General features: G+C 50.8%; 1 protein-coding gene across 1 annotated transcript in view; it reads left to right on the forward strand.

Moving 5' to 3' along the window:
• PREX1 (phosphatidylinositol-3,4,5-trisphosphate dependent Rac exchange factor 1) overlaps nucleotides 1–27,200 on the forward strand; it is a 178,756-nt gene that overhangs the window by 69,866 nt on the left and 81,690 nt on the right. The window contains exons 2-5 of the mRNA XM_036245523.1: nucleotides 2,508–2,579; nucleotides 6,736–6,858; nucleotides 16,716–16,820; nucleotides 25,028–25,129. Coding sequence (XP_036101416.1) covers nucleotides 2,508–2,579; nucleotides 6,736–6,858; nucleotides 16,716–16,820; nucleotides 25,028–25,129 — 402 coding nt within the window. The remainder of the gene's footprint in view (nucleotides 1–2,507; nucleotides 2,580–6,735; nucleotides 6,859–16,715; nucleotides 16,821–25,027; nucleotides 25,130–27,200) is intronic.

Below are 27,200 nucleotides of genomic sequence, written 5' to 3' on the forward strand. Positions count from 1 at the left end.
TCGAGTTGGCAGAAATCCAGGTGAGGGTCTGGATATCAAGGGAGAAGCCCAGGCTGGGCATGTAAACATAGCTCGAGGGGACTGGTGGAGACTGCCCTGCAGTGACTGTAGACAAAGGCAAGGATGCCTTGCTCTGTGTCCCTGATTTTCCTCTCTGTGACCCGCCACGTGGAGACCTGCAGGTGGCCAGCTCCTCGTGACAGCCATGGGCGTCCCTCTGAGTGATGGGAAAGGATCCGGCAGCCATCTGTGGAGGGCCAGCCTCCTTTCTGCCACCTTCCCCTGCTTCCCTCCATCCTGGACTGTTCCCTTGATCTCCCCACCACTCAGAGATCTCTCCAGACAGGCGTGGTTGGATGAGACATGCTCCTAATTAACCTGCAGCTGAGCTCTGCGACAGGGACAGTGTGTACTCATCTGGCCCCCCTCCTGGAGTCCCTGAGTTATAATCATGCTGAAGGGCCACTGGCTGGCCATCATATCTCATCCTGCCTCTGTGGTCGTGACAGGAACATGAAGTCATTTTTGCAGGGTCTCCACCTGGCTGTTACCAGGTCAGCCTGGGGCTAAGTGCTCGAGTCAGGACAAACCAGGCGGGGTTTGCTGTGAATGACTGGCCTTGGTCTCCCTCCGGTGCTGTCTCCCCTCTGTCCCATATTGGTCTGTCCCCTTGCCCGTCTACCTGACCTTAACTGCTCTTCCTCTGTCTACTCTCCCGCCCACACCAGCCAGGCCACTGTCATCTCTCAGCACGGCTGCACCCCTCTACTTGGGTCCCCCCACTTTCATGCTCAACCCTAAAAATCCAGTTCCTCACAAACACAGAGAGCTAGCTCTTTTGCCAACATTTAAACACTGGGAGACTTTACTTTTAAGAAATCCTAACTTCTGCCTTCTTTAAAAAAAAGCGCCCTCCCCCGAAACCAAAACAAAACCCAGAACATCTTGGAGGGGGCGTGCACTGCTTACAGGTCCCTCCGCTCCTCTCCGTTGTCGTCTGTCACGTCACCGAGGAGAGAAATGGTTTCTCTGTTCCGAGCCCCTGAAAAGCGTGCAGACCGACTGTGGTCCATCCACACGGCAGGATGCTGGCAGCTGTGGAGAGAGAACGGGGTGCTCCCCGTGTGAGGAGAGGGGAGATCGCTGAGCGGAGCCAGCACATCCTGTGTTCGCTGCCATGTTTTGGAATATAAAAAGGGGAAAAAATAAGGATCTATGTATATATGTGTGTGTGGATATGTATATGCACACATGTGTGTGTGTGTCTTTCCCACTCTATTGAGATGTATGACATGTAACATTGTGTAAGTTTAGGGTGTTCAGTGTGTGGGTTTTTTTTTTTTTTTTTTTTTATCCTCACCCGAGGACATTTTTCCATTTTTTGTTTAGGTAGAGTGGGAGGGAGAGAGAGGAAGAGAGAGAGAGAGAGAAACATCGACGTGAAAGGGACACATCGAGTGGCTGCCACCCACATGACCAACCAGGGCCGGGGACAAACTGCAACCGAGGTACGTGTCCTTAGCGGGAACCGATCCCGGGTCTCTCCGGACCGCAGGCCGATGCTCTAACCGCTGAGCCAAACTGGCCAGGGCCAGTGTGTTGGTTTAATACACTTCTGTATTGCAGAGTGATTACCACCACAGTACAGCTTTCAAGTATATCATCCAGTATTAACTGGATTATTAGGTGTACTTTAGATCCCCAGAATTTGTTCATCTGTAACTGGACGTTTGTACTCTTTGACCAATGTGTGTGTGTGTGTGTGTGTGTGTGGTGTGTGTGTGTGTGTGTGTGTTTATCCTCACCCGAGGACATTTTTGTATTTATCTTCAGATAGAGCAGGAGGGAGAGAGGGAAGAAGAGAGAGAGAAACATCGATGTGAGAGAGACACATCGAGTGGCTGCCACCCACATGACCCCAACCAGGGCTGGGGACAAACTGCAACTGAGGTACGTGCCCTTAGCGGGAACCAGACTTGGGTCTCTCTGGACCACAGGCCGACGCTCTAACCTCTGAGCCAGCTGGCCAGGGCGTGCATGCATGTGTGTGTGTGTGTTTGATATACAGATCTTCTGGAAGGATATACTAGAAACTAGTCACATGGTTCCTATGGGGGTGGGGAGGGACTGGATGGATAGAGCCGGTGTGTAGGAGACTTTTTGTATTTTTGACTTTTGAACCAGGTGAACGTGTTACTATTTAGAAGTTCAATTTTAAAAAGAGAAAGGTAAAAAAAGGAAAAATGAATTATAGTCTGAGAGAGGCCCAGGGGTGAGGAAGTAGGGTAGGGCTTGGTGGTGTTTTCTGCACAGGGCTGGGTGTAGTAGGTGCTCAGTAAATAGTTGTTGACTGACTGGCAGAGTGGTTTTGCCTTATTTGCTGCCCACGTCCCTGTACTGTGGTGCCTTCCAGGTCCCAGTTGGCGCTTGGACTTGTGGCCCTTCTTGCGGGCCATCCGTGGGCGGCCAGCGTGTGGACACTCACGTCTCCCTGCTTCTCTCCCTAGGCATTCCTGCACCGCATCCGGCAGAACGTGGCGGACTCAGCGGAGAAGGGCCTCACGGAGGAGAATGTCAAGGTGCGGACACTTGGGTCGGCCCCTTTGCAGACTGTCCCTGCTGCTGGGCGCCTTGCTTCCTTCCCGGGCGGTGCTGAGAGGGTGCTTGGGGGCCGGGGCGCATCCACCCCACTGGCAGCTGGATCTGTCCTCCTGAAGTGTGCTCCCTGCAGCCCCTGGAGGCCTCTCCGTCCTGAGAGCAGACGGGCCTGGTGGATGTCAGGAGGGCTAGGCCTCAGGCTTCCACCCCCCAGCTCCAGACTTTCTCTCCTTGCTCAGCATGACCACCCTGTCTTCCAGCCTCCTCATGCCAGGCCCCCTGGCTTCAAGCCAGCGGAAAATCCCCTCCCAAGAGCCCCCGGGAGCCTGACACCTCCAGCCGCCTCCTGGCAGCCCCAGCCCCTGTCCTGCACTGGGCATTGAATGTGGAGGCAGGGTGGATGAATAATTGGGTCCAGGCTTCGATTTGGCAGTGGCTCTGGGGAGTTTTGGGAGGACGTCAATAGGCCCTCTGTGTGCATGGTGGAGGCCCCGTGCTCCCGGGCCTGGCTTTCTCGTGTGACCTCCCTCTCTGGGAAGCTGCCTTCAGTTCTTGGGGCACCAGGGTCTTGGTCCTAGGGGAGAAGGGGAGACAGGGCAGGGAGGGGTCAGAAGTGCCAGCATATACAGCACACAAAGGCCTTGGTCAAGCAGGACCCCCCCCTCCGCCCACCCACATGTCCTGATTAATCTGGACAGTGACCTTGCACATTGACAATTCTGAGCCCAGTTTTTTGGATAAGAAAGCTGAGGCTTAGAGATATGAAGAGACCTGTTCAGGGTCACTGTATGGCTGGTGCCTGGGAATGCTGGATCAGAACTTTTTATACATGCATTCATTCACTCATTCATTCAGCAAGTATTTACTGAGCACCTACAGTTTATTACATCTATTCATTGCAATCTATTCCAGTTTAAAAGTTATTATAATTTCAAATGGCAATTTATTACAGTTTTATTAAATTGCCTTTTAATGAGGTTTAACTCACATACAGTAAAGGGTATAATCTTAAGTGTGGGCTCCTCTGTGCCCCATTCCAGTAAGTGCCTCCTCTCCACAGATAACTACTGATTGGTTAGCATCGATTGGATTTGCTCGTCCTTGAATTTTATATAAAAATGAGCTCTGGCATTATGTTTGGTGTCTTTTGCTCACTGTTATGTCTGTGAGATTTATCCATGCTGTGTGTAGCCACGATTCATTCTTTTTCATTGCTGTGTAGTATTCCACAGTATGAATGTACCACAGTTTACTCGTCCATTCTCCTGTGGATGGATATTTGAGTTATTTCCAGGTTTGGCTATTATGACCATTTTTGTTACCTCTTTTGGTAGACATAGGTTCTCATTTCTTTTGAGTATAAACTCAGGAGACAGATAATTATTTTGAAATTTTACAGCCATTCCTCGAAGCATGTATAACAGTAGAATCTATCACATGTGTCTTTGACACAAGCAGAGATTTAACCGAACGAGAGAAAACTAACCAAACAGTTCGGGTGATTCTTCCAGCCACTTCTTGGGATGAGCATCTCCCATCCCATCCCCTGCCCCCAGGCCGAGGCCCTGGTGCTCTCACTGGGCAGTAGTTGAGGAGTGGTCTTCAGCCCCTCTGCCTTCCCTGCCCACCCTCAGGCCATCTCCCTCTGTGGACTTTCTGGTGCATTCATGGGGTTCACCATGCTGATCTTCATTTCTTCAGCTCTTGACTCAAATGTCACCTTCTCAGAGTGACTGTCCCTGGCTTCTATATTTAAATTTGTCAACTTCTTCTACCCCACCTTGAGACTTACTTCCCATTTTATTTTTTTCTTATTGTTTCTACCCCCTAGAAAACTACAGTTACTTGTTTATTGTCTGTCCCCTTTCACTAGACTGTCACCTCCATGGGGCAGGCACTTGTCTGTTCCCTGCTGTATCCCCAGGGCCTCTAACAGTGCCTGCACATAGTAGGTGCTCAGTCAATACTTGCTGAATGAATGGATGCATAAGAAACCCTAGAAGGAACCAGTAGTAACTCTGGTCACCTCCAGCCACGGTGGGTGGGGAGTGGGGAGATGGGTGGGAGTAGGACTCCTCACTGTATTTATTTTACAATGTTTTGATTCTTTGACTCATGAGTGCCTTCTTCAAAATTAAATTGAAAATGCATTCGTTTAAGAAATGCATCCACTTGACTTTGGGTGGTGGGTACACAATGCAATATACAGATGATGTATCACAGAATTGTGTGCTTGAAACCTATATAATTTTATTAACCAATGTCACCCCAATACAGTTAATAAAAAATGCATCATTTTAGAAAAAAGAAACTGAAAAAGGAATTTACGCAGTAACGTCTTCGCTGATTCTCCTTCCCAGAGGCCCTTACGGTTACCAGCTTGTGTCCTTGGGCCAATACTGAAATTCTCTGTGGCACCAGCATTCCCCACCCCTCAGCAATACATATATAAAGGATTATGCAGGTCCATATCCATATATCCAGATCTGCAGTTTCTTTTTATAGACCGAATAGTATTTCAGTATGTGGAATGTAGTTCACTGTAACCAGTCCAGTTTTTAACTGTTTGACGAGTCCCCATTAATAAATATTTGTCCTTTCCCCCCAGTCTTTTGCTCCTGCAAATAAGGCTGCAGTAAATGTTCGTGGCCACCCACCCCGTTCTCAGCCCTGGCACAGTTAGCACTTTGGGCTGGGTGATTCTTTGCTGGGGGGTGGGCTGTGCTGTGTATTGTGGGATGTTTAGCAGCATCACTGGCATCTACCAACGAGATGCCAGTAGCCTCCCCCCTCCCCCATTTGTGACAATCAAAAATGTCCCTTGGGAGGCAAAATTGCACCTAATTGGAAATGACTGATTGAAAGGTCAAATTCTAAAATGTAGACTTCCTGGGTGAGAGTGTATGTACATTTCAAGCTTTGTAGATTCCTGAGTGGAAACAGGCACTCATATATTGTTTGTGAGAGTTAAAAATTTTTTTAAAATTCTCATCTGAGGATATTTTTCCATTGATTTTTTTTTTTTTTTTTAAGATAGAGTGGGAGGGAGGAAGGGAGAGAGAGAGAGAAGCATTGATGTGAGAGAGACACATCAATTGGTTGCCTCCTGCATGACCCCAAAGGGGGCTGGGGATCGAATCTGCAACCCAGGTAGGTGCCCTTGACCAGGAATCGAACCCTCAACTCTTTGGTCTGAGGGCTGATGCTCTAACCACTGAGAAAACCAGCCAGGGCTGTTGGTGAGAGTTTAAACAGCATATTTTGAACACCCTTCCCTATTGTATTTTAGTCCACCACAGCATTTTAATGGGTACGTCGAAAGACCCTCATTGTTTTAAAAAACAGCCTTATGGTTGGACAGAGCAGTTGCGGCCACAATGAAGACTGTGATGAATGTCTAAAACCCTCCTCTGCATGCTGAGTGTGCAGCTCAGGGCTGCTGCCTACTGGGTGTGTGGCTTGGCAATGCTAATTACTTTCTCTGAACGTCCGTTCTTCATTACAAATTGGGGATAATAGTAGTTTCCACCTCATGGAGTTAGAGTGAGGATTAGATGCCATACATGCATATAAAGTTCTTAGCACAGGATTAGATGCTAATCCTGTTTAGTTAATGTTGGCAATATTTTTTATCATTATCATTATTTTTATTAGTGTTAACTGGCTCCAGTGTGTGTGTCTGATCTGTTTCACCACACCCTCACCTGCTCTGGGAGTTGTGTATTTTTAATTTTTACTTTTTAAAAATATTATTTATTTATTTTATTTTGTTTATCCTCACCCAAGGACATTTTTGCATTTATATTTAGATAGAGCGGGAGGGGGATGGGGGGAAGAGAGAGAGAGACATCGATGTGAGAGAGACACATCAAGTGGTTGCCACTCACATGACTTCAACCAGGGCCGGGGACAAACTGCAACCGAAGTACGTGCCCTTAGCGGGAACCGAACCTGGGACTCTCTGGTCCGCAGGCCGATGCTCTAACCGCTGAGCCAAACTGGCCAGGGCTGCACAATGAACTTATAAATGTACTCAGACAGGTTCAATTTAACTGTTATCTTAAAAAAATACGCACAGTTTTGCTCGCCCTCTGTGCCCTGATTAACGCCGTCCGCGGGCCTCGCTTGTCCTCACAGATCCTGTTCTCGAACATTGAAGACATCCTGGATGTTCATAAGGATTTCTTGGCTGCCTTGGAGTACTGTTTACATCCGGAGCCTCAGTCTCAGCATGAACTTGGGAACGTTTTCTTAAGATTCGTGAGTACGGTGCCCCAGCCCCTGTCGGAGCCTACAGCTTTTGGGAAGCGGGCTTCTCCCCTGATTGAGAAGTAGGGATAATCATGCCTGCTTCCTTGGGTTGATGGGAAGACTCAGACACAAAGCAGTAAACTGTGAGCATAGAGCAGCGGTTCTCCGCCAGGGCGTGATTTTGCCCCTGGTGACATTTGGCTATGTCTAGAGACATCTTTTATTGTTATAGCTTTGGGGGAGATGGCTACTGGATTCTAGTGGGTGGAGGCCAGGGTTGCCACCAAACACCCTCCAGTACACAGGGCAGCCCCCACAACAGCATCGTTCGACCTCAAGTGTGAGCCGTGCTGGAGTGAGAAACCCTGATGTATATATAGTAAGCACCGGGTCCACGTCAGCTCTCACGGAGCCATCGTCATCGTCACTAACTCCCTTCCCTAAAGGATCAGGTCTTGATGGCCAGAGTCTAGGATGCCACAGCCTGGTGTAGGTCTGTCTGCCCTCGGAGTTGCAGCCCAGGGGCGGCCACTGGCTGACATTGTGTTGGGTGGGCTGTGCTCCCAGCCAGGCTGCCGAGCTGCTTGTAAGCTGTGCTCCTCTCAGCAACTTGTTTTAACCTGTCTGTGCCTCAGTGTCCTCCCCTGTAAAATGGGTAAAAAAAACTAGACCTGCCCATGAGGTTGTTGAGGATGTAAGGGGAGTGTTCAGAACAGCTCCCGGCACACAGTAGGTGCTCAGTAAATGTCGGACGCGCTCTTTCTCTTCACGGAGTCCCCATTCCTTGGTGTTTGAAACAGGATGAACGTGATAGCAAGGTGGGCACAGGTGAGATGGGCACTGATGGAGGGGGTGGAGCAGAGCAGAGGTGTGATCTGCTTTGGGCTCAGGGGGCCCTTCGGCTGCTGCGAGGGGGAGTGGACTGTGGAAGGGGCAGGGAGACCAGGAAGAAGTCGCTGTGGCGTCTGGGAAGATGGTGCCCTGGAGCAGGGTGACGGTGGGATGGTGAGCAGGGGCAAGGAGCAGTGGCCCCGATGGTTCAGGGAAATAAAAAGAATGGGGGCCAGTCTTCCCTTCAGGTTCAGAGGAAAGAGTGAGCCCTTGTTTCTCTGGAGCTAGACTACTTGGGTTCAAGTCCCTGTTGTCCCGTTGATCTGCTGAGTGACCTTGGGCAAGCCACTTCACCTCTCTGGGCCTCAGTCTCTGATTCTGTAAAATGGGGTAATGATAGTACCTGCGGCATGATTCTGTCATGTGGATGAATGAGTTAATGCAAGTGAAGCACTAAGATCCAGGCTGGCACTGAGCTGGTGCTGCATGAGTGTCAGCCGGGGTGTCCTTCCAGCTGGGGCACCCGGGAAGGCTTTCAGGAGGAGGTGGCATTATTGGGGCTGACCATGAAGTGATGACAACCCTACTTTAGCTAGAGTTGGGGAAGGGGTCCTCAAGGTGCATTATCTGTTTGTCAATTCCAGGCCCCCTAGATCCCCTGACTACTGGGCCTGGGCCCCAGAGGTGTGGTGAGCAGGTTTCAGTATTGATCATTGAGGGTCTCTGGATCCTGAGTGCCCACTTGGGCTCTCCCCACTCTCTATAGGATCCCTCATTGTTCAGAGATGCAGGGGACAGACAGCTGGGGGAAAGAGGGTGGGGATCTTAGTGCCCAGGTGGCAAACTCTTCTCCAGACCTCCTTCTGCACTGCCCGACCCTCGTCATGTAGCCTCATCAAACTGGGCATTGAGGAGGGCAGTGCCTACCATCAGCATCCTGATGCACCGATGGTCCAAGTTCCGGTCTTTGTGGGAAGTGATTCTGGGCCGGGACCTTCCCCGGATCTGGAGAGCCCAGCACACACCCTGCCCTGGCCTCCTGGCTCTGCTGCTTTCCAGCTCTGTGACGATGACCTCACCTGGCCGGGCCTCCGCTTCCCCATCTGTAGAGTGGAGGTCCTGAAACCCCTTCCACAGTGGTGGCGAGAACTGAAAGTAGCAGCACCTGGCATGTTAATAAACGCTCGGGAAATGTTCGCTCATTTGCACGATGTACATACTTGTTCCTGGGACCCAGAGCTCTCTGGCACCTCCCAGCGGTGTCTGGGGCACCTGGTGATTATTAGACCCTGCCGGGCCCTTCCCCACTGCAGCCGCACTGGCCTCCGCACTGCTCTGGAACGTGGGGAGTCCATTCTCACGTCGCCTTTGAGTGCCTTGTTCCCTCCACCTGGACCGGTTCCCTCTGGCATCCCTGCAACTTGATCCCAGTCTGCTTTGACATCTTGATGGAAATGCCCCCTTCTCCCCTTTCACGCCCACTCTGTTCAGAATTGTCATGCTCCCTGCCCTTCCAGCCACCCACCCCCCTGCTTGGTTATGGTCCGTGGTGCTTATCACCTCTGATATATTAGATATTTCGCTTCTTTTTTGTTCATTGTCTGTCCTCCCTAGAATATCAGCCACACGAGGGTAGGGACTTGTCATGTCCACTGCTCTGTCCTTGCATCAAGAACAGCATCAAGCCCTGGCCAGTTTGGCTCAGCAGTTAGAGCGTCGGCCTGCGGTCCAGAAAGATCCGGGTTCGGTTCCCGCTAAGGGCACGTACCTCGGTTGCAGTTTGTCCCCGGCCCTGGTTGGGTCGTGTGGGTGGCAGCCACTCGATGTGTCCCTTTCACATCGATGTTTCTCTCTCTCTCCCTCCCACTCTATCTGAACAAAATATGGAAAAATGCCCTCGGGTGAGGATTAAAAAAAAAAGAACAGCATCGAGCCCTAAGGTTACTCACCAGGCAAGCAACCCGAGAGTAAGGTGAAATCCAAGGTCATGACTATATAGGTGGAAGAGCTGGGGTTTGAACCCCTCCAGCGGCAAAGCCAGACTTCATTGAGGCACACACTGTAATTTCTGCTATATCTGTGTACCTTTCATATCATTATTTTTTTTCATCTTTTAAGAAATAGATTTATTTGAAAAAAAAAAAAACTAACTTAGACATTTAAAAAGGGAAATTTGCATCATCATTGGAAATGGAAAATGATTGCTATAAATAGAAGGGAACTGTAAAAAGAAATGCAATAGAAACCAAACCGAGTTACCGCATTGTCTAGAAACTCCCCCACCTGGGTTTCGGAGCCTGAGGCCTGCCCAGGTTCGATCAGAGGGAAGATAAACAGTGTCAGATGGGGTTTGAGTCATGTCACACCGAGCTGAGACCCTTCCTGAGGTAACGGGAACAATTGAAAAAGGAAGCAGCTTTCTCCGTGTGTGATTCAGTGTTTTTTAGTTAAAACTATTGTTTTAATGTAAAGTTGTCTCTTCCCTTGCGCACATGGAGGAGCTCACTGACTACCTTCCGTAAGCAGCCGCTGCTGTAGGTTGGTTTTCTGGAAGCTGGAGATTAGAAGCAGCTGAGAGGTGCATAGTCCCCACTGGGAGGACCTCTGTAGCTGGGGTGGCTCTTTAGGTCACCCCAAATTGCAGTGATGGGGGTGGGCTTCTGTGCCCCGCATTGCCCAGTCCCTGGACGTGGGCTGTCCCAGGTGTGTGTAAAGCCTCAGGCTCAGCACAGTTCCCGGTAGGGACTCACTGGGGACCGTGGGTGCCTCTGTCCTGGTGGAGGCCACGTGGCTCACCACAGCATCCACCACGACTGCAGAGCAGCGTCGCCGGGCCAGCCTCCTGCCCGGCTTGCTCACTCCCCAGCTAGGTGCCACCCAGGTGCTGAGGTGGGCACAGAGCTCTGTGGAAGGCTTTCTGGGAGAGGAAGGGCGGCATCAGACCCAGTGAGGGCCCTGGCTGACGGACCAGCCGCCGGTGGGTGCCGCCGTCAGTGGGCAGCGGGAGAGTCCCTCCTCCCCTCCCCCCCAAAGCCAGCCACCGCTCCTGACGTGATCACAGACTAGGCCTCTGTGAACACTGCCTTGATGACGGGCCCTGTTCTCCAAGTTGATGTATATGAATTCATTAAAACTCCTCAACAACCTTAAACAGTGAGTACTGTTATTATACCCACTTTACAGAAGAGAAGACTGAGGCCCAGGGAGATGAAGCCCTCGTGCAACCTTACACAGCCAGGAAGTGTTGGAGCCAGGATTTGAGCCCATGTCGTTTGGCTCCGGGGCTTGTGTTGTTCACAGTCTTACATGATAACGTCTCCTGAAATGCATATTAAGCACCGACTGTGTGCCAGGCATGGTCCTGGGCCCTGAGGATGCTGCCCTAAATAAGACAGACTTGCTCCCTGCTGCCCTGAAGCTCGTAGGCCTGAGAAACGGAGGGTGAGGGAGTCAGCAGAGGCGGTCATTTCAGACGAAGAACATAGATGAGGTGCGAGGTGTGACTTTACCCAAGGTGGTCTGACCTTGAGAAGCGTGGGACAGGTGGCTGGATTTAGCCAGTTAAACCACCTAGGACAGCTGAATAAATTTGGATTTCAGGTGAATGACAAATACATTTTCAGTATGTCTCATGCAGTATTGGGGACATATTATATTTAAAAGTGATGTAGTTATCTGAAATGAAACCTGGGTGCCCTGTGTTTGATCTGGGAACACCAGTCAGGGTGGGCCTCTGTGAGGCGGTGAGGTGGGATGACCTGGGGGAAGGGCAGGGTCCGTGGGATGGGAGCAGGGAGGCCACGGTGGCCGAGCAGAGGAGCAACGGGGGGAGTCAGGAATGTCACGGGGACCAGAGCCCGTGGGGATTTCGTTCTGAGTTTTTAGCAGGGAAGCGGTGTGGTCTGAGTTACATTGAGCCTCCTCTCCCTGCAGCTGTCTGGATAGGTTGGGGAACCCTTGCAAAAGTGAGACTCGGGTCTCCTCTTCCCCTCCCCACCGGAGTCAATGTCCCTGTGACCAGTTCCTTCTTTCTTTTGGGGAGTCTCGGTCTTTCCGGGTGCACAGTGAGTGGCTCAGAGCTGATGGTCCCCATGGAGCCAGTGGTACCCTCCAGGTACTGGGGACAGCAGCGACCACCTCTGACAGTCCTTGAGTCCTCTCTGGGGGCCTAGACCCTCTCCCCCAGCCGTCTCCAGCTGGCCGCTGGCCCCTCTGCTCCTTCACAGCCCAAACCCACAGCCACACACTCCCTACTCACCACACCTGTGTGTGGACAACTGTGTGTTTCTTCCTGGCAGAACAGTGAAAGCCCACGTGGGGCCCCGAGGAGGAAACTGGACACTTGGACTCTTCGCTGTCAAATGCAGCATTTCCAGATTTGCAGAGTCTCAGGCCTGAGACGCAGCGGGTTTAGGCTCAATGGAAGGGCATGGGAGTGATAGAACTGGGCTTGGTTCTGAAGAGGGGTGTTGTTGTTTGCTAAATTTAACTTCTCCAAGCCTCATGCCTTGGTCCCCTGCCCTGTTCATAGGCTGAAGGAGAGGATGACATTGCAGAGTGTCAGAGGAGGGGCTCAGGGGATGAGGGATGACACAGCTGTGGTGATCTTATCACTTACTCTGCTCCTGCATCTGTGGCAGACATCACTAATCAATCACAGCATGCTGCCTCTGCTCCCTGGGGGCTCCAGAATTCTCACCAGAGTTCCAGCCAGCAGTTCCTATTAATTAAGGCTGGCATGTGAGAATAAACAGGTTTGTCTCTGCTTTCTGGCCCAGCCCCTTCACAGTACCGATGAAGAAGGGCACAGAGACCCTGTCACCTCACCTCACTTGGGTCCATTTTTTCATTTTCTTTCCCTTTTCAGAGTGTGCATGTATTAGGACTGTCTTTACTGCAAGTGACAAGAACACCAACTAAGATAGGCTTAAACAACAACAAAAGATTTTTATGGCTTATACAAATGAAATGTTCAGGAGTATGTTGGCTTCAGGCATAGCTGGATCCAGGACCCGCTATGATGTTTTCAGGACTTGGTCTTTCTGTGTCTCTGGGCTCTGCTTTCCTCTATATTGGCTTCATTCTTGAGGGACGGGGGTGGGGGACGCCTCCCGTGGTGGCAGAGGTGGCCCTCAGTGTTTCAGGCTGACCCTGACAGCTCAGCAACAACAGTTCACATGGATTTGACCATGAGTCCTTGAGGGCTGTCACTGGCCCAGCTTGGGCCGCTGTTGTCAGGACAGGGATCTGTTGGATTGCCTGCCGGGGTGGCATGCTCACTTGTGGTGCCTGGGAATGGAGTGGGGTCAGTGGGCTCAGAGTGTAGAGGAGGTTCCTCAGGGGGAGATTGGGGGGCTGTGACCAGAACAAAATGGATGCTGGGTGGGTGAAACAGCAGCTGTTCCCATGAGGAGCCTGGGCTGTGGCTGTGGTGGACCAGGGTCTTCTGGAAGGAGCATGAGGCTGGTTTGAGGGCTCTCAGGACTCTCAGTTCCTCCCTCTGTTTTCTTGCTTTTATTCATCAAATAGTCATGATGCCTGTGCTCTGCTGGGACTTCAGTCCCCACTGGCAGTGACCTCAGCAAACCGTGCCCCCGTGGAGCTCATAGTGCAGGGGGCAGGTGGGGGGAGACAGTGCACAAATGAAAAGTGAGACACCGGGGCTCGAGGGCCACCATATTTCTCAAAACCTGCCTGGTGCCTTCCCTGGTGGCCTCCCCCAGACCCACAAGTCCACTCAGCTCCCTTGGTCCTCACTCTGCCTGTCTCTTTTTTTGCCATCAAACTTGCCTATCCGCTGCTCCACCCTGTCATAGACTGATTCACCACTGGGATCATGAACTTGCTGAATTCATAATGATGGTAATAATGGTTACAACATCAATGGCTAATAGTTAATGTGCACTTACTGTGCATTATTTTAAGCACTTGCTCTAAATTCACCTGAGAATCCTCACAGCAGTCTTATGATGGGGAGGTCATTATTGTCTATAATTTATAGACAGGAGCGCAGAGGCTCTGACACATTACGTGCCTTGTCCAAGGTCACAGAGCCGGGGGTCTGGTTATGAACCTGGGTGGTCTGGCTGCAGAACCTGCACTTACACTTACAAGGTTAATGTTGACAGTGATCCCGGGGGCTTCCGATGTCTTATCTCTGAACAATACCAAAAGTAGGGTCTGTAGATCCAGGAGAGCCCAGGCGCTTGGCTGCGGAACAATGTTTTCTTAAAGCTTCTTACATACGAGTGGGACGAGCCCTCCGTCTGGAGCACTGCAGGCTTCTCTGCAGGAGCAGGCCCAGCGACAGGCCAGTCCTGTCCCCTACAAGAAAAGTCCTCTCCCTGTTCTCTGCATTCCGCCTCACCATGGTCTACAGCCGAAGCCTTGGTTCCAGATGTGTCTGGCAGCCCCACTCACATCCTTTTATCTGTGCCGAGGGAACCTCTGCAGGCCAGGCTTCAGTGGCCTTGATTGGAGACAAGTGGAGTTAGAAAATGCTCTGCTTGGCAGTGTGCTGGATGCTGGGGTCCCCTCTTCTTCCTCCCTGTCCTTGTGTGTATGAGTGTATCAGGGTGTCAGTGGGTGGGGAGATTGTAGGTGGTGACTCTGTGTTTTCTGTGCTCACCAATATTGGTGGTGGTGTTTGGAGCATGGAGCACTACAATGCTTCAGATCTCCTAAAAAAAATCATTATTTTTTTCATTATTGATTTTAGAGGGAGAGGGGGAGAGAGAGATAGAAACATCGCTTGGCCACCTCCTGCGTGCCCCCCACTGGGGATTGGTCCCACAACCTGGGCTTGTGCCCTGACTGGGAATCAAACTGGTGACCTCCTGGTGCAGGGGTCGATGCTCAACCACTGAGCCACACCATCTGGGCAATGTTTCAGATCTTTTGATGGTTCTTTGGAGCCCGTATCATGGTCGTTTGTCACTGATGTGTACACTCTGGATAATTGTGGCATTGATTGTTTTGGTATTTTCCCCTATTGATTCATTTTTGTTGACTGAGTTTGTGTTTGTAGCTAATACTTGTAGAGTATTTTGAAATGTAGAAGGGCTCATTGCGTATCAGGCACTGTTCTCCTTGTTTTACATATACTGTTATTTAATTTTCTAGCAGCCCAAGCAGTGTGTGTGTGTAGGGGGGTCTGCTATTAGGTTCATTTTATAGATGAGGGAATTGAGGCATAAGTAGGTGAAGCTTGCCTAAGGTCACCCACTACTTAGGGAACATGGAGCTGGGTGTCCAACCCAGGTGGTCTGGTTCTAGGGTCACTGTGCACTTCATTATGCTGCAGTGCCCCCCGGAGCTTAGTCTGTGGATCTGTGGCTCGGGATTTGCACCCACTGTTTTTGCCTCCTGCTCCCACCCCTACCCTGCACTGTGACCTTGAGCTGGATGTTGGCATGGACATTAAGAGAGATTGATCCTGGTTCTGCCCCTCCACTAGGTGTGCGACATGGGCTCATGACTTTCCCTTGGTTTTCCCATGTTGTCATGTCAGGTTATTGTGAGGGGTTGACGAGTGCACCCTCGTTCTAGGAGAGCAGCGGGTGGGGCTGTCTGCTCAGAGGCTGCTCGCAGAGCCCCCAGAGAGCACCGGGTGTGTTGGGGTGGCTGAGTGATTCTGAAACCCGCTCTCCCTCCTCTTTGGTTTCCTCTTTCCTGTAGCCACCTGTCTGTCGGCAGGATGACTGGCGGCTTGTTTAGAAACAAGATGAGCTGCTTGTTTAACAGACCCACCTCTTCCTTTCTTTGCTGCTTGGGGTCTCCTGCCTATCTCCCAGACCAAAGTGGGGGCCCTCCAGCCCTTCCTCCCCAGTGGCCTTGGCCTTGTTTGGGGTTTGGCCAGTTGGGAGGCAGCGTTCTGTGAAATTTTTGGAACCGAGAAATGCTTGGTGGAGAGCTTCCTGCTAAGAAGACTTAGGGGCCCAGGGGCATCTGGAGGTCAACGGAACTGTCCCCCCGCCTCAGGACTGCCACCGCTCTGTGGCAGCCACTAGAGATCTGCTTGTTCCCCCAAATTCCAGAGCCGGTCCTGACTCTTCTGGTTCATATAGAGAGAGTGTAGCACATAGTAGGTGTGCAGAGTTTCTTCACTTAGCAAGTGTTCACTGAGCGTCTGCTGTGTGCTGAACATTATGCTGGATCTGGGGATATTCACTGAACAAGACAGTTCGCAGCCTTCAGGGACTGGCTGCCAAGTGGGAAGACACCGGTAAACAAGAAAGTGAAGACAGGTAGGGGGTGAGAGAGAACACCTGCGTGGCTACTCCAGCCAGGGTGGTGCAGGTGCGATTTGAGAGGACGGCCGTCCCGAGTGGTGGGAAGCGGCCCGGCCTCGGGGAAGAGTGTGCCAGGTAGAGAGAATGGCAAGTGCAAAGGCCAGGAGGTGGGAACAGGCTTGGCAGATTTCAGGAGTAGGCAGGCCGCTGAGATGAGGTCGGAGAAAGGCAGGCTCACCTGACCCTTGAGGGTCTTGGTAAAATGCTGGATTTTATTCCTAGTATAATAGACTACCATTGGCATGACTCAGTCTGACTCACGTTTTAATAGTAAAGTTGGACATTCATTGAGCACTTATTGTATGCTGAACCCTCACATTTTGAACTCCTTTCGTCCTCATAACAAGCCCTCGAGTTAGGGACTGTTCTTAACTCTGGCTTTTGGGCGAGGGCACCAAGGCACGGAGAGGTCAGGTAACTTGCTCAGGTTCACAGCTGGAGATGCAGAGCAGGGTTCAAGCCCAGGCCACCTGGCTCGAGTCTGTACACTTGACCCTGGGCCATGCTGCTTCTTGGAAGGTTCTTCAGACTGATGGGTGCAGAACTGGGGCAAAAGTGAAGGCTGAGCGACCTGCAGCGTGTGGGAGCTCTTTATACCCGAAATCTCTCAGGCTCTGTCGTCTCTGAGGGTCTGGGGTCTCTCTGGATCCTTTCCTCCTCCGCCTGCCGGCCCGGTCGGCAGCACATCTCAGAGTGTCTGCCTGCCTGGCGTGACCCGTCTCAGGTTCTGTCCTTGTCTTGCAGAAGGACAAGTTCTGCGTGTACGAGGAATATTGCAGCAACCACGAGAAGGCCCTGCGGCTGCTGGTGGAGCTGAACAAGATCCCCACTGTGCGCGCCTTCCTTTTGGTAAGTACCCGTCGTCCCGGCCCTCTCTCCTGTTTGCTGCAGCCTAGTGCACCCCTAGGCACCCCCGTGCTGACCCATGCTGTCTGCTCCCTTCCTCAGCAAGAGGAACCTGTCAAAAGCAGGGATCCCCAGATGCTTTCTGGCCCCGTAAAGGGCCAGAGTGAATACTTTTGCCTTTGTGTCATACAGCCCCTGTCGCAGTGACTTAACTTTGCTGTCTTAGCACAAAAGCAGCCATAAATAATATGTAAAGAAATGAGCATGGCTGTATTCCAGGGAAACTTGATTCACAAAAACAGACAGAGGGCTGGATTTGGCCCTAGAGCCAAGTGTACCAATTCCTAGTCTGAAGTAGTGATTCTAATGAGAGTGGTTGTGGTAGTAGTAATGACTGTGTTATTTGGGTTATTTAATTATAAGCAAAAGAAATCCAGTTAAAATTAGCTTAAGCAAAAAAAAAAAAAAAAAAAAAATTTTACTGGTTCATTTTTCTGGAAAGTTTAAGACCTGGGACGGCGTCAGGCACAGCAGCATCTAGGTGTTCAGATGCTATCGTTAGGAACGTGTCTCTTGACTCTGCTTTCCTCTGCCTTGGCGGCATTCCTGGGCAGGCTCTCCTCAAGTGGTATCAGTGTGGCCTTCAGCAACTCCACATTGACACCTGCTCATGGCTGAGCAGCTCCAGGATAAAGATAACTCCTCTTTCCCAACTGTAGGTGAACATCCTGGGTCTGATGCTCATCGACCTCACTTGGCTCAAGACCTTATCCCTGAACTGCTGGAGATAGAGGGATCGGTTGGGGTTTTGATTGGTCACTTCTGGAGCTGGAGGGCGGGGTCAGCTCCACACCCTGTCACCAGGGGTGTGGTGGATCCTTAAAGGACAGTTGGTTTGTATTGGTGGGAGTAAGTCGGGAATGGATATTGATCAGGCAAAGCAGCAGACATCCCTGATGGTCTTCCTTACAACTGCAGCTTCCCCTGTGTGATCTCCTTGGCGCTCCACCAGCCTCTGTCTGTTGTGTATGAGTTAAGATGTACATTTGTGTGCTCTACAGACATCCCAGTAACAGTGGTTTAAACAAGATAATCGTTTATTTCTCTCCCCTGTTAATCACATGATATAGAGAGTCAGTCTGGGGGCTCCAGTGTCAGGGGCCAAGGCCCTAGGGTGTGCCCTCATTGATGTGGTCTAAGAAAACCTCTTCTCACTTCCTCCTTTAGGTGGTGGGATGCAGGACAGGTAGGAAGGAAGGGCCACACACATCTCTTCTCCTCACATCCCATTGGCCAGAACTTAGTCACATGCCTACACCTTGCTGCAAGGGAGGCTGGGAAATGTAGGCTTTGTAGGACAGCTGTGTGCCCCGCTGAAAATCCTGTTGCTGTGGCAGAATATGTTTGGGGACACCTTAAGCTTTTGCCAAAGGTGATTTTGATAACTTTAAAATATTAAGTGACTTTCTAAGGGTACATATTTGAAAAATGATGGAGCTTCTCAAGGGTTTGAATTCTGGTCCTTCACCTCTAAGTTGCCTACTCATTCAGTCTCAGCCTCCGACCCAATACTGTTTTATTCCCCGATAGCACATCAGCACATACAGAATTCAGCAAACAAAAGGACAGTCAACTGACAGGGCATAAGGAGTGTTAACCGTGTGTCCAGAGAGCCCAGCGATATAATAAAATTCTTGATTGCGTGTCTCCCTAACGCACAGTCTCGGACAAAGTCTTTCCAGAATTTTGATCCGAAATGTATGTTTCCTTGACTGGTGAGTTCACGTTGCTTGGCTCCCTTCCAGTGAGCATCTGCGGAAGGGCAGGTTGGTTGGCGGATGGCCAGTTTTGTCGCAAGTGTCTCAAGCACTCGGGTCCGATGCTTTTCATCATTGCTGGTAGCTGTGTCTTTATGTTTCTAGTTTTGCACTTACACTCATAAAAGAGTCTTGGCAAAAAGCAGAAGTAAAGTCATGTCGTGTAAGACTACACACAGGACCACGGTTCTGTGACTGACCTGCCGACTTTCAGGCAGCACTGCTTAGGGATGCTACCCAGGCTCTGGGCTTGCCCACTGAGCCCCTCCCTCCTGGGGTGTCCCCTGGGGCTCTGCTGTATCTTGGGAAGCAGGAAGGTGTTTGCAAATGTGTGGGAAGGGAAGGGCCTCAATTTCTCTGTCCTTCCTTCCTCTCTCTCTGCAGTCTTCCTGGTGGGCCAAAGTACTCTTTTCTAGCAGCAGCTGGGTTGGGCCAGCTTGGGTGGAGGGAGGACGTGTGGGGTGCCAGCACACATGCCGTCTGTCTCCTTCCTTGCTGGCATCTCCCGCTTTTGGCCACCTGCAGAAGCACCATCTCATGTTGAGGCGTTGGGAAGAGACAGACTCTGGCTTTCCATTCATAATGTGATGTGCTGTGCACTAGCTGAAAGATGAGGCGGGAACTTTGTCTTTCTGTGCCTCAGTTTCCTTGTCTGTAAAATGGGGATCAGGTACTCATTCGTTCAACAACTTTTTTTTTTTTTTTTTTTATCCTCACCCCAGGACATTTTTCCATTTTTTACTCAGATAGAGCGGGAAGGAGAGAGAGGAAGAGAGAGAAACATCGATGTGAAAGGGACACATCGAGTGGCCGCCACCCACACGACCCAACCAGGGCCGGGGACAAACTGCAGCCAAGGTACATGCCCTTAGAGGGAACCGAACCCGGGTCTCTGTGGACCGCAGGCTGACGCTCTAACCGCTGAGCCAAACCGGCCAGGGCTCGTTCAACAACTTTTTATTGAGCACCTACTGTGTGGTACAGATCATTCTAAGTACGGGAACACAGCAGTGACCAAGGCAAGAAAAGTCCCTACTCTTAAAGAGTGGCTGTTCAGATAGGGGAGATTTACATTATATGTCATGTGGCATTAAGTTCCCTGCAGAAAATTAAGTAAGTTAAGGATGAAAGTGAGAGAGAGAGATGGGCATGAGGTCCCTGGGGGTGGGGGAGGAGCTTTCCAGGTAAAGGAACTGTAAATGCAAAGGCCCTGAGGTAGGAGTGAGTTTGAGGAATAGCAAGAAGGCAGGGTTGCTGGAATGGAGAGTATAAAAGGAAGAGTGTGCCCGGCTGGTGTGGCTCAGTGGTTGAGCATCGACCCATGCACCAAGAGGTCGCCAGTTCAATTCCTGGTCAGGACAATGTCCAGGTTGTGGGCCTTATCCCCAATGGGGGGCATGCAGGAGGTGGCCAATCGATGTTCTCTCTCATCGATGTTTCTGTCTCTCTCTCTAAAATCAATAAAGATAAAATAAAATAAAAAAAAAGGAGCCCTGGCCGGTTTTCTCAGTGGTTAGAGCATCAGCCTGCGGACCAGAGAGTTCCCTCTAAGGGCATCGTACCATGGTTGCAGTTTGTCCCTGTCCCGGTTGGGGTCGTGTGGGTGGCAACCAGTCGATGTGTGTCTCTCACATCGATGTTTCTCTGTCTTCCCCCCTCTCTCCCTCCCGCTTTATCTGAAGATAAATGTGAAAATATCCTCGGGTGAGGATAAAAACAAATAAAATTTTTTTTAAAAAGGAGGAAGAGTGGAAGGAAGGAAGGACAGATAATGAAGGAGCGTTAAGACAGTGGAAAGAATCTGAGATTTTTACAAAGTTGTTTTTATTTTTTGTTAATCCTCACCTAAGGATATTTTTCCATTGATTTTTAGAGAGAGTAGGAGGGAGAGAGAGAAAGAGGGAGAGAAACATCAATCGGTTGCCGACCACGTGACCCCAACAAGGGCCGGGGACTGAAACTGCAACCCAAGTACATGCCCTGGACTGGGAATCAAACCCAAGACCCTCGGTCTGCGGGGCTGATGCTCTAACTGCTGAGCCAAACTGGCCAGGGCTTTACAAAGCTCTTTTATTGCAGTCTAGCATCCATGCAGTGAATGTACTCACAGCATGATGAATGTCTACATACATGTACACCCATGAAGGTGTACACCGAGGTCAGGATTTAGATCTTTTCCTTCACTGCGGAAGGTTCCTTGTGCCCTTTCTGCGGCTTGCCCCTCTCTGCATCCAGAGATAACCTCTGTGCTGATTTCTCTCACCCAACGTTAATTTCGCCTGCCCTAGAATTTTTCACGAACGGAGTCATACAGGATGCTTTTGTGCCAGGCTTGTTTTGCGCAACATAACGTCTGTGAGACCTGTCCACGCTGGAGCACGTGACAGTGCTTTCAATAGAATATTCAGTTTTTGTCTGAGTGGGATGGGAAGCCCTGGGTAGGTTTTGAGCCAAGGTATGCCTTGAACTAATTTGCATTCTGAAAGGCCTGCCCCCTGGCAGTGTGAGGGTAGAAGCGAGGAGGTGGGGCTGGTATAAGTGTCCTGGGGCTGCCATGAACAATGGCCTCAAACTGGGTGGTTTAAAACAACAGGATTTATTCTTTCACATCCTGGAGGCCAGAAGGCTGAAGTCAGGTGTCAGCAGGTCCCTGCTCCCTCCCAAGGCTCTAGGAGAGGGTCCTGCCTTTCCTCTGCCAGCGTCCAGCGGCCCCAGGTGTTCTGTGGACGCAGGACTCCCATTCACATGGCCCTCTCCTCTTACAAGGACGCGTCAGATGATGGAGGGCCCATCCTCATCTAGTATGACCATGTCTCAGTTCAACTAACAATAGCCCCATAAGGACCCTATTTCCAAATTAGGTCAATATTCTGAGCTTCTGGGTGGGTGTGGCATTTCAGCGGACACTATTCACCCACTACCGGGCTGCTGCCACAGTCCAGGAAGATGATGGCGGTGAGGACCGGGTGTTGGTGCTGCAAGAGGTGGTTGGAATAATGGGGAGTTGGAGGGTACAGCCGACTGATTTGCAGTGTCGTTGGTTTGGGGGAATAACTGAACAAGAGGAGTTAAAGATGAGTCCAGGGTTTGGGGCCCACGCAGCTGGAAGAATCGAGTTAAAATTTGCCTAGATGGTGAAGGCTAGGTTAGGAGCAAGTGGGAGAAAAACATTTAAAAAGGCCATTTTTGAGACATCCAGGTGGGGATTTGGGTAAAGCATCGGCTTGGAGTCTGGAGTTTAGGGAAGGGAGGGGCGAGTCTGGAGATATAAATCTGAGCCTGGTCAGTGGACAGGATGGTGCTGGGTCTGGAGGGGGTCCGCCAGGGAATGGGTGTGGATGGGAAGGAGGACCTGGACCGCGCCAGGCACGCTGCTGCCAGAGTCGGGAAGTTGAAGGTGGCCCCTCACCTGAATCGATTCTGTGAATTAGAAGGTTTCAGGGGATAATCCTCAAAAGTTCTTCCCGTAGTGCCTGGAGTACGATCCTAATAGAATAGTGAATGGTAGGTCTGTGTGTGTTGCTCTTTAAACAATGAACATAACCGGGAACAACCGTCTAGGGGGTTTGGGACGAGCTTAGTTGGTGGCTGTGCCAGTCCTGCGAAAACGCGTTGATTCTGGACAAAGAGACAGGCCTTTCTTTGGCTCAGCCCTGGGGGCTTCTGGAAAGCCCTTCCCCACCCCCAGACTCCCCTCTCTCTGCCCAGAGCTGACATCACCAGGGCAGCTTGTGGGGAGTTCTGGCTCTGAGGACAAAGGCCTGAGTGTGAGCAGTGTGGGGCCTGGCATCTCCCAGCTGCCGCAACCCTGATCCCCCATCTGTGCCAGGGTTAGACATGGGGGTGGGGGGCATGCAGGTCCCACCACAGCAGCACCCCGGAGCCCCTGGGAGTCTGCTTCTCCTAGGAGAGGGCCATGAAGATCCCTGACAGGCAGTGGCTGAGACTTGAGCCAGTCCTGTGGGCTCTCTGTGCCAGTTTCCCCATCTGTAATAGGGACATAGCGGTCCACGCTCACCCCAGGGCCGTGAGGATGAACGTGACCGATAGGTGAAGCGTGAGGCACAGTGCCTAGTGCGTGGTGAGCACATGGTCAGTGTTCTCTGATCTTATTTTCACCTGATGAAAGCAGGGCATTTGTCTGCTTTGCTGGGAAGCTCCCCCCGTGCTTGGAATGGTGCCTGGCACACAGGAAGCACACGATGTGAGTTGTAGAATGAATGAAAGATAGGGTGGGAATCCCTTTTCCCAAGAGTCCCGTTTCATCGCCAGTTTACAAGCGTGCTGTTGAGGAGGACGGCTGAGATCTGCTCTTTGCTGGGTGTGCTGGCAGTGGGCTCATTCATTAGTTCGCCCATTCATTTATTCATCCGTGCATACACTGGGCACGTGCTCACCCCTCAGGACCCACGACTGTGAGCGGCTTTGGGAGGATGGTGGGTGGGGACCACAGACCTGTAACTCATGATTCCTGGCATCCGAAACACGGTTTCTCAAGTTGGAGCCTCCTGGCTCCAAAAGGAGGCTCTCCAGGGCAGAGGACAATGCCTGCGTGTGGTTTTTAGCCACGTGCAAGAAACGCCCTACTGCGGAGGTGCCTGAGGAAAGAGCTTGGGAACGGAGAGAAGATAGGGAGGGGAGCTGGTCTGGAAGAAGCTGGGCTGGGTTAAGGGGAGCCCGGCCTCAGCGTTTCAAGCCCAGATCCTTCATCGGCCTGCCTGGGTGTAGATCCCACCTCTAGGGCTCGCTTGTTCTCAGGTCACCCGGAGGAGAAACACTAGAACTCCCCAACCCCAGGTATCTGAGCTGGGAAATGGGAGTAATAATAGTGTTTAGTTATAGGAAGTTGGCGGTGAGGAGTAGAGCCGTCAAGGGCCTTCTGGGCACACCGGAAGCTCTGGCAGTGTGGATGATATTATCTGTCGTGGATGATAATAATAATATTGTTATTGGGGGAAATAGAAGCATTTTAGGCAGGGGGCATCGATCGAGCACAGCAGAGGGGGCTGGCATGAAGGAAATGCCGATGTGGGTGGCCGCAGGTGGAGAGCGAGGTGACAGGTGTGGCCAGGAGCTGGTGGCGAATTGCCATCTTTCCTCTGCAAGCCCAAATGCAGGTGTTCCTGCGCCAGCACTCACGTCCCCACCTTCCAAGTAAAGACATCAGACGTTTTCAGTAACAGTTGAAGATTGTGGGTTCATTTTCCAAATCCTGTTATAACCCTCCGTCCACATAGGTAACTCCCACTAGATCTTGGTATATTACTTCTTTTCTTTTTCTTTTTTTGTTAATCCCCACCCGAGGATATTTTTCTATTGATTTTTAGGTAGAGTGGGAGGGGGGGAGAAAGGGAGAGAGAGAAATATCAATGTGAGAGAGACACATTGATTGTGGCCTGCATGACTCCGACCAGGGCCGGGATGGAACCTGCAACCCAGGCACGTGCACTTGGCCGGGAATCGAACCCACAGCCCTTCCTTCTGAGGGCCGATAGTCTAACTGCTGAGCCAAACCGGCCAGAGCAGTATATGATTTCTTTCCCATACATGTCTTTATATTTCACTGCAGACCTGTTCTTTATACACAATGCCCAGTTTTGCTTAGTGTACCTTTAAAAGCTTTAAACGGGTTCATACCATACATATCCTCTTTCTTTTTTTTGGCTTAAAAGTATGTTTTTGAGATTCAGCCACGTAGCTCTAGTTCCCCCATTGTCAGCGCAGTGCAGTGCACCATTGTATAAATCTCCTGCAGGCATATTTTTCTCTTCTTCCATTGATGGACACTTAGGTTGCTTCTCATTTTCTGCTGTTCCGGACAAGGCGTTTTGAATGTCTCTGCTCTTGTCTCCCGGTGTGTATATGTGAAAGTTTCCTTAGACCAGAGATTGGCAAACTTGTCTGTGCAAAGCCAGACAGGAACTATTTCAGGTTTTGTGACTCTACTGTCTCCATTATCAACCTCTCAGCTCTGCCGTGATCGCTTGGAAGCAGCCGTGGCAATATGTAAACAGGTGGAAGTGGCTGTGTCCCAATAAAACTTTAATCACCAAAATAGGGACTGGGCAGGATTTGGCTCACTCCTGCTGGAGGCCTTGTGCTAAGTTGTTGAATACAAGGTGGGACAAAAGTAGGCTTACAGTTGTGAGTATGCAGAACACAGTGCATTCTTCTATTATTATTTATTAATTACTGCATTATTTTCCATGCGAACAACAGCAACCCACTTTTGCCCCACCCTGTACATGCATTTCCATCTCTCCTGGGTGTTGGTAAATTGCTTCCGAAGTCTGTAGTTGTGTTTTGAGAGTGTTTCCCATGACTGTGTGAGGGTGGTCTAATCCTTTTGCCGTCTGTGGCGAGTTTTAATGACGGTCTCCTGTCCCTTTGCAGAGCTGCATGCTTCTGGGAGGCCGCAAGACCACGGACATCCCTCTGGAGGGCTACCTGCTGTCTCCGATTCAGAGGATCTGCAAGTACCCGCTCCTCCTCAAGGTGAGACCGGCACCCTCCCCCTTTCCCCGTGTTTGAAGTGACAGATTGGCTTAATCATAAAATACAACTTGTTAGTTCACGCAGCTGAGAAGTCTGGGGCATTGTTGGCTTTGGGCTGGGCTAGATCCTACCAGGACCCTGTCTCTTTCTCCCTTGTTCAGTTCTGCTTTCGAATGTCCGGCTTCATTTTCAGTGTGGTAGCAGAGGGCTGTAGTTACTGTGGCCTGACAGCCTCTCAAGTTCAAGGACAGTGGGAAAGAGTGAACCTCTGTTCTAGGAGCCCTGAGAAAAGTCTTGAGGTGATTCAGGTTTTGGCCATCTGTGGCCAGCAGGATGGGATATTCTGAATAATTTGGGCCTGACTCCCGTGCTTTTACTTGAACCAATGATGTGAAGCCTTTGCTTGTGCTAGTTCTCCTCCTTCAATATACTTGAGCTCAGCTTTACCCCAATCACTGTGAGCTGGGCAGTGTTAGGCTCTGATTGGCTAAGCATGGTCCAATGATAGTGAGCAGGGCAATACTGTGTTCTGATTGGCTGAGATTGGGGTGCTTCACACCTAGCCAGTTACTCTGAGCAAGGGATGTCTAACTGGCTTAGATTTGTGTCATGTGCTCCAACCTCCCACCAGTCATTTTTCCACAGGCCAAAAGCCTAGTGAGGGGGACAGACTGAACCCTCCTCACCAAAATTTGGGCTATTTGTGGAAGAGGGTGGGCAGATGCCGTGTGGGCAAACCACAGCATCCACATACTGCTGTTTCCTTTGCTGTCCAGCCACGTTTGGCTTAGTCTTGGTCAGGCAGACCAGGGGAAGATTTGCTGCTTGTGTGGGGGCCCAAGAAGTCTTAATTCTCAGCTTCAGAGCTGGCTTTTGGGTAGACCTCCAGGCGGGCAGATGGCTGTGTCACCATCTGCTGCTCTCAGCCAGGGTTTTCAGCCCTTGGACACGGTGGCTGTTGACCCGAGCCTGCCTTGGCTCCATCCTCAAGGCCTTGTGTCTGACAGCTGTTCCTGGAGTCCTTGCTGGTTTGGCTGGTAGTGCCTCATTCACACACCTGCTCCATGGAGACACGTGCATCCTTGCTCCATGAGCTAGAAGGGAGAGGGGAGGGAAAAAGTACTAGGGAATTCTTCAGCTTGACTTTCTACTGGATAAGGTGGGTGACGCTTGAGCCTCTGAGCCGGACCATACCCTGGGGTCATTGGCTTTGCCTGTGAACACAGGCCCCTAACGTGTGCACCTATGGGAAGTGGGACATAGCTCTCCCCACACCTCCTCTGGCCTGCTGCTCTTTATCCCTCCCAGGGATCTCAAAAGTGCTTTCTACAGTGGTTCTTGTAGCCACTTGGATTCCCAAATGAATGTTGGCAATGCCATACATAGTTCAGCTCTTCACCTTGGTGCAGGAGAAGCTCCATGTGGAACTGGTAAGTGGTAGCCTGTGGACTGAATTGGATCTGCCCATGTTCTTTATTTGACCTGTGTGATGTGTCCTCCACACGTGAATTAGTTGGGAGCATTTAAAGAGGTAGTGTTCTGTATTGGCTTCAGACAGGAGCTAGCAAAACGGTGGCTTGTGGGTCACATCTAGCCCATGGCCTATTTGGGTACAACCCGTGAGCTAAGAATGCTGTTTACATTTTTTAAATGGTTGTGGGACAAAACAACAACCAAGAAAACAAAGAAGACTGTGTGACAGAGACCGGATGTGGCCAGCAAAGCCTACAATATTTACTCTCTGGACCTTCACAGAAGAAGTTTGCTGACCCCTGGGTTGGAGCCACGCTTTGCAGCCGCAGTCTGCCTGGGTTTGAATGCCAGCTCTGCCTCTTACTAGTGTTGTGACCTTGGGCCAGTCACTTCTCCATGCCTCAGTTTCTCATCTGTAATACATAGTTTGTATTAATAGTACTGATGAGGTTGTTACGATGATGAGACACTTATTTACTTTGCTTCTTAGAGCAACTTGATGAGGTAGGCAGTCCGATGATCCCCATTGTAGAGATGAGGCACAGAGAAAGGAAGGACCTGCTCAAGGCCGCACATTAGGTAATGAGGAGGAACCATG

The sequence above is a fragment of the Molossus molossus genome, unplaced genomic scaffold (genome assembly GCF_014108415.1).
Source record: "Molossus molossus isolate mMolMol1 unplaced genomic scaffold, mMolMol1.p scaffold_m16_p_6, whole genome shotgun sequence".
Taxonomy (NCBI): domain Eukaryota; kingdom Metazoa; phylum Chordata; class Mammalia; order Chiroptera; family Molossidae; genus Molossus; species Molossus molossus.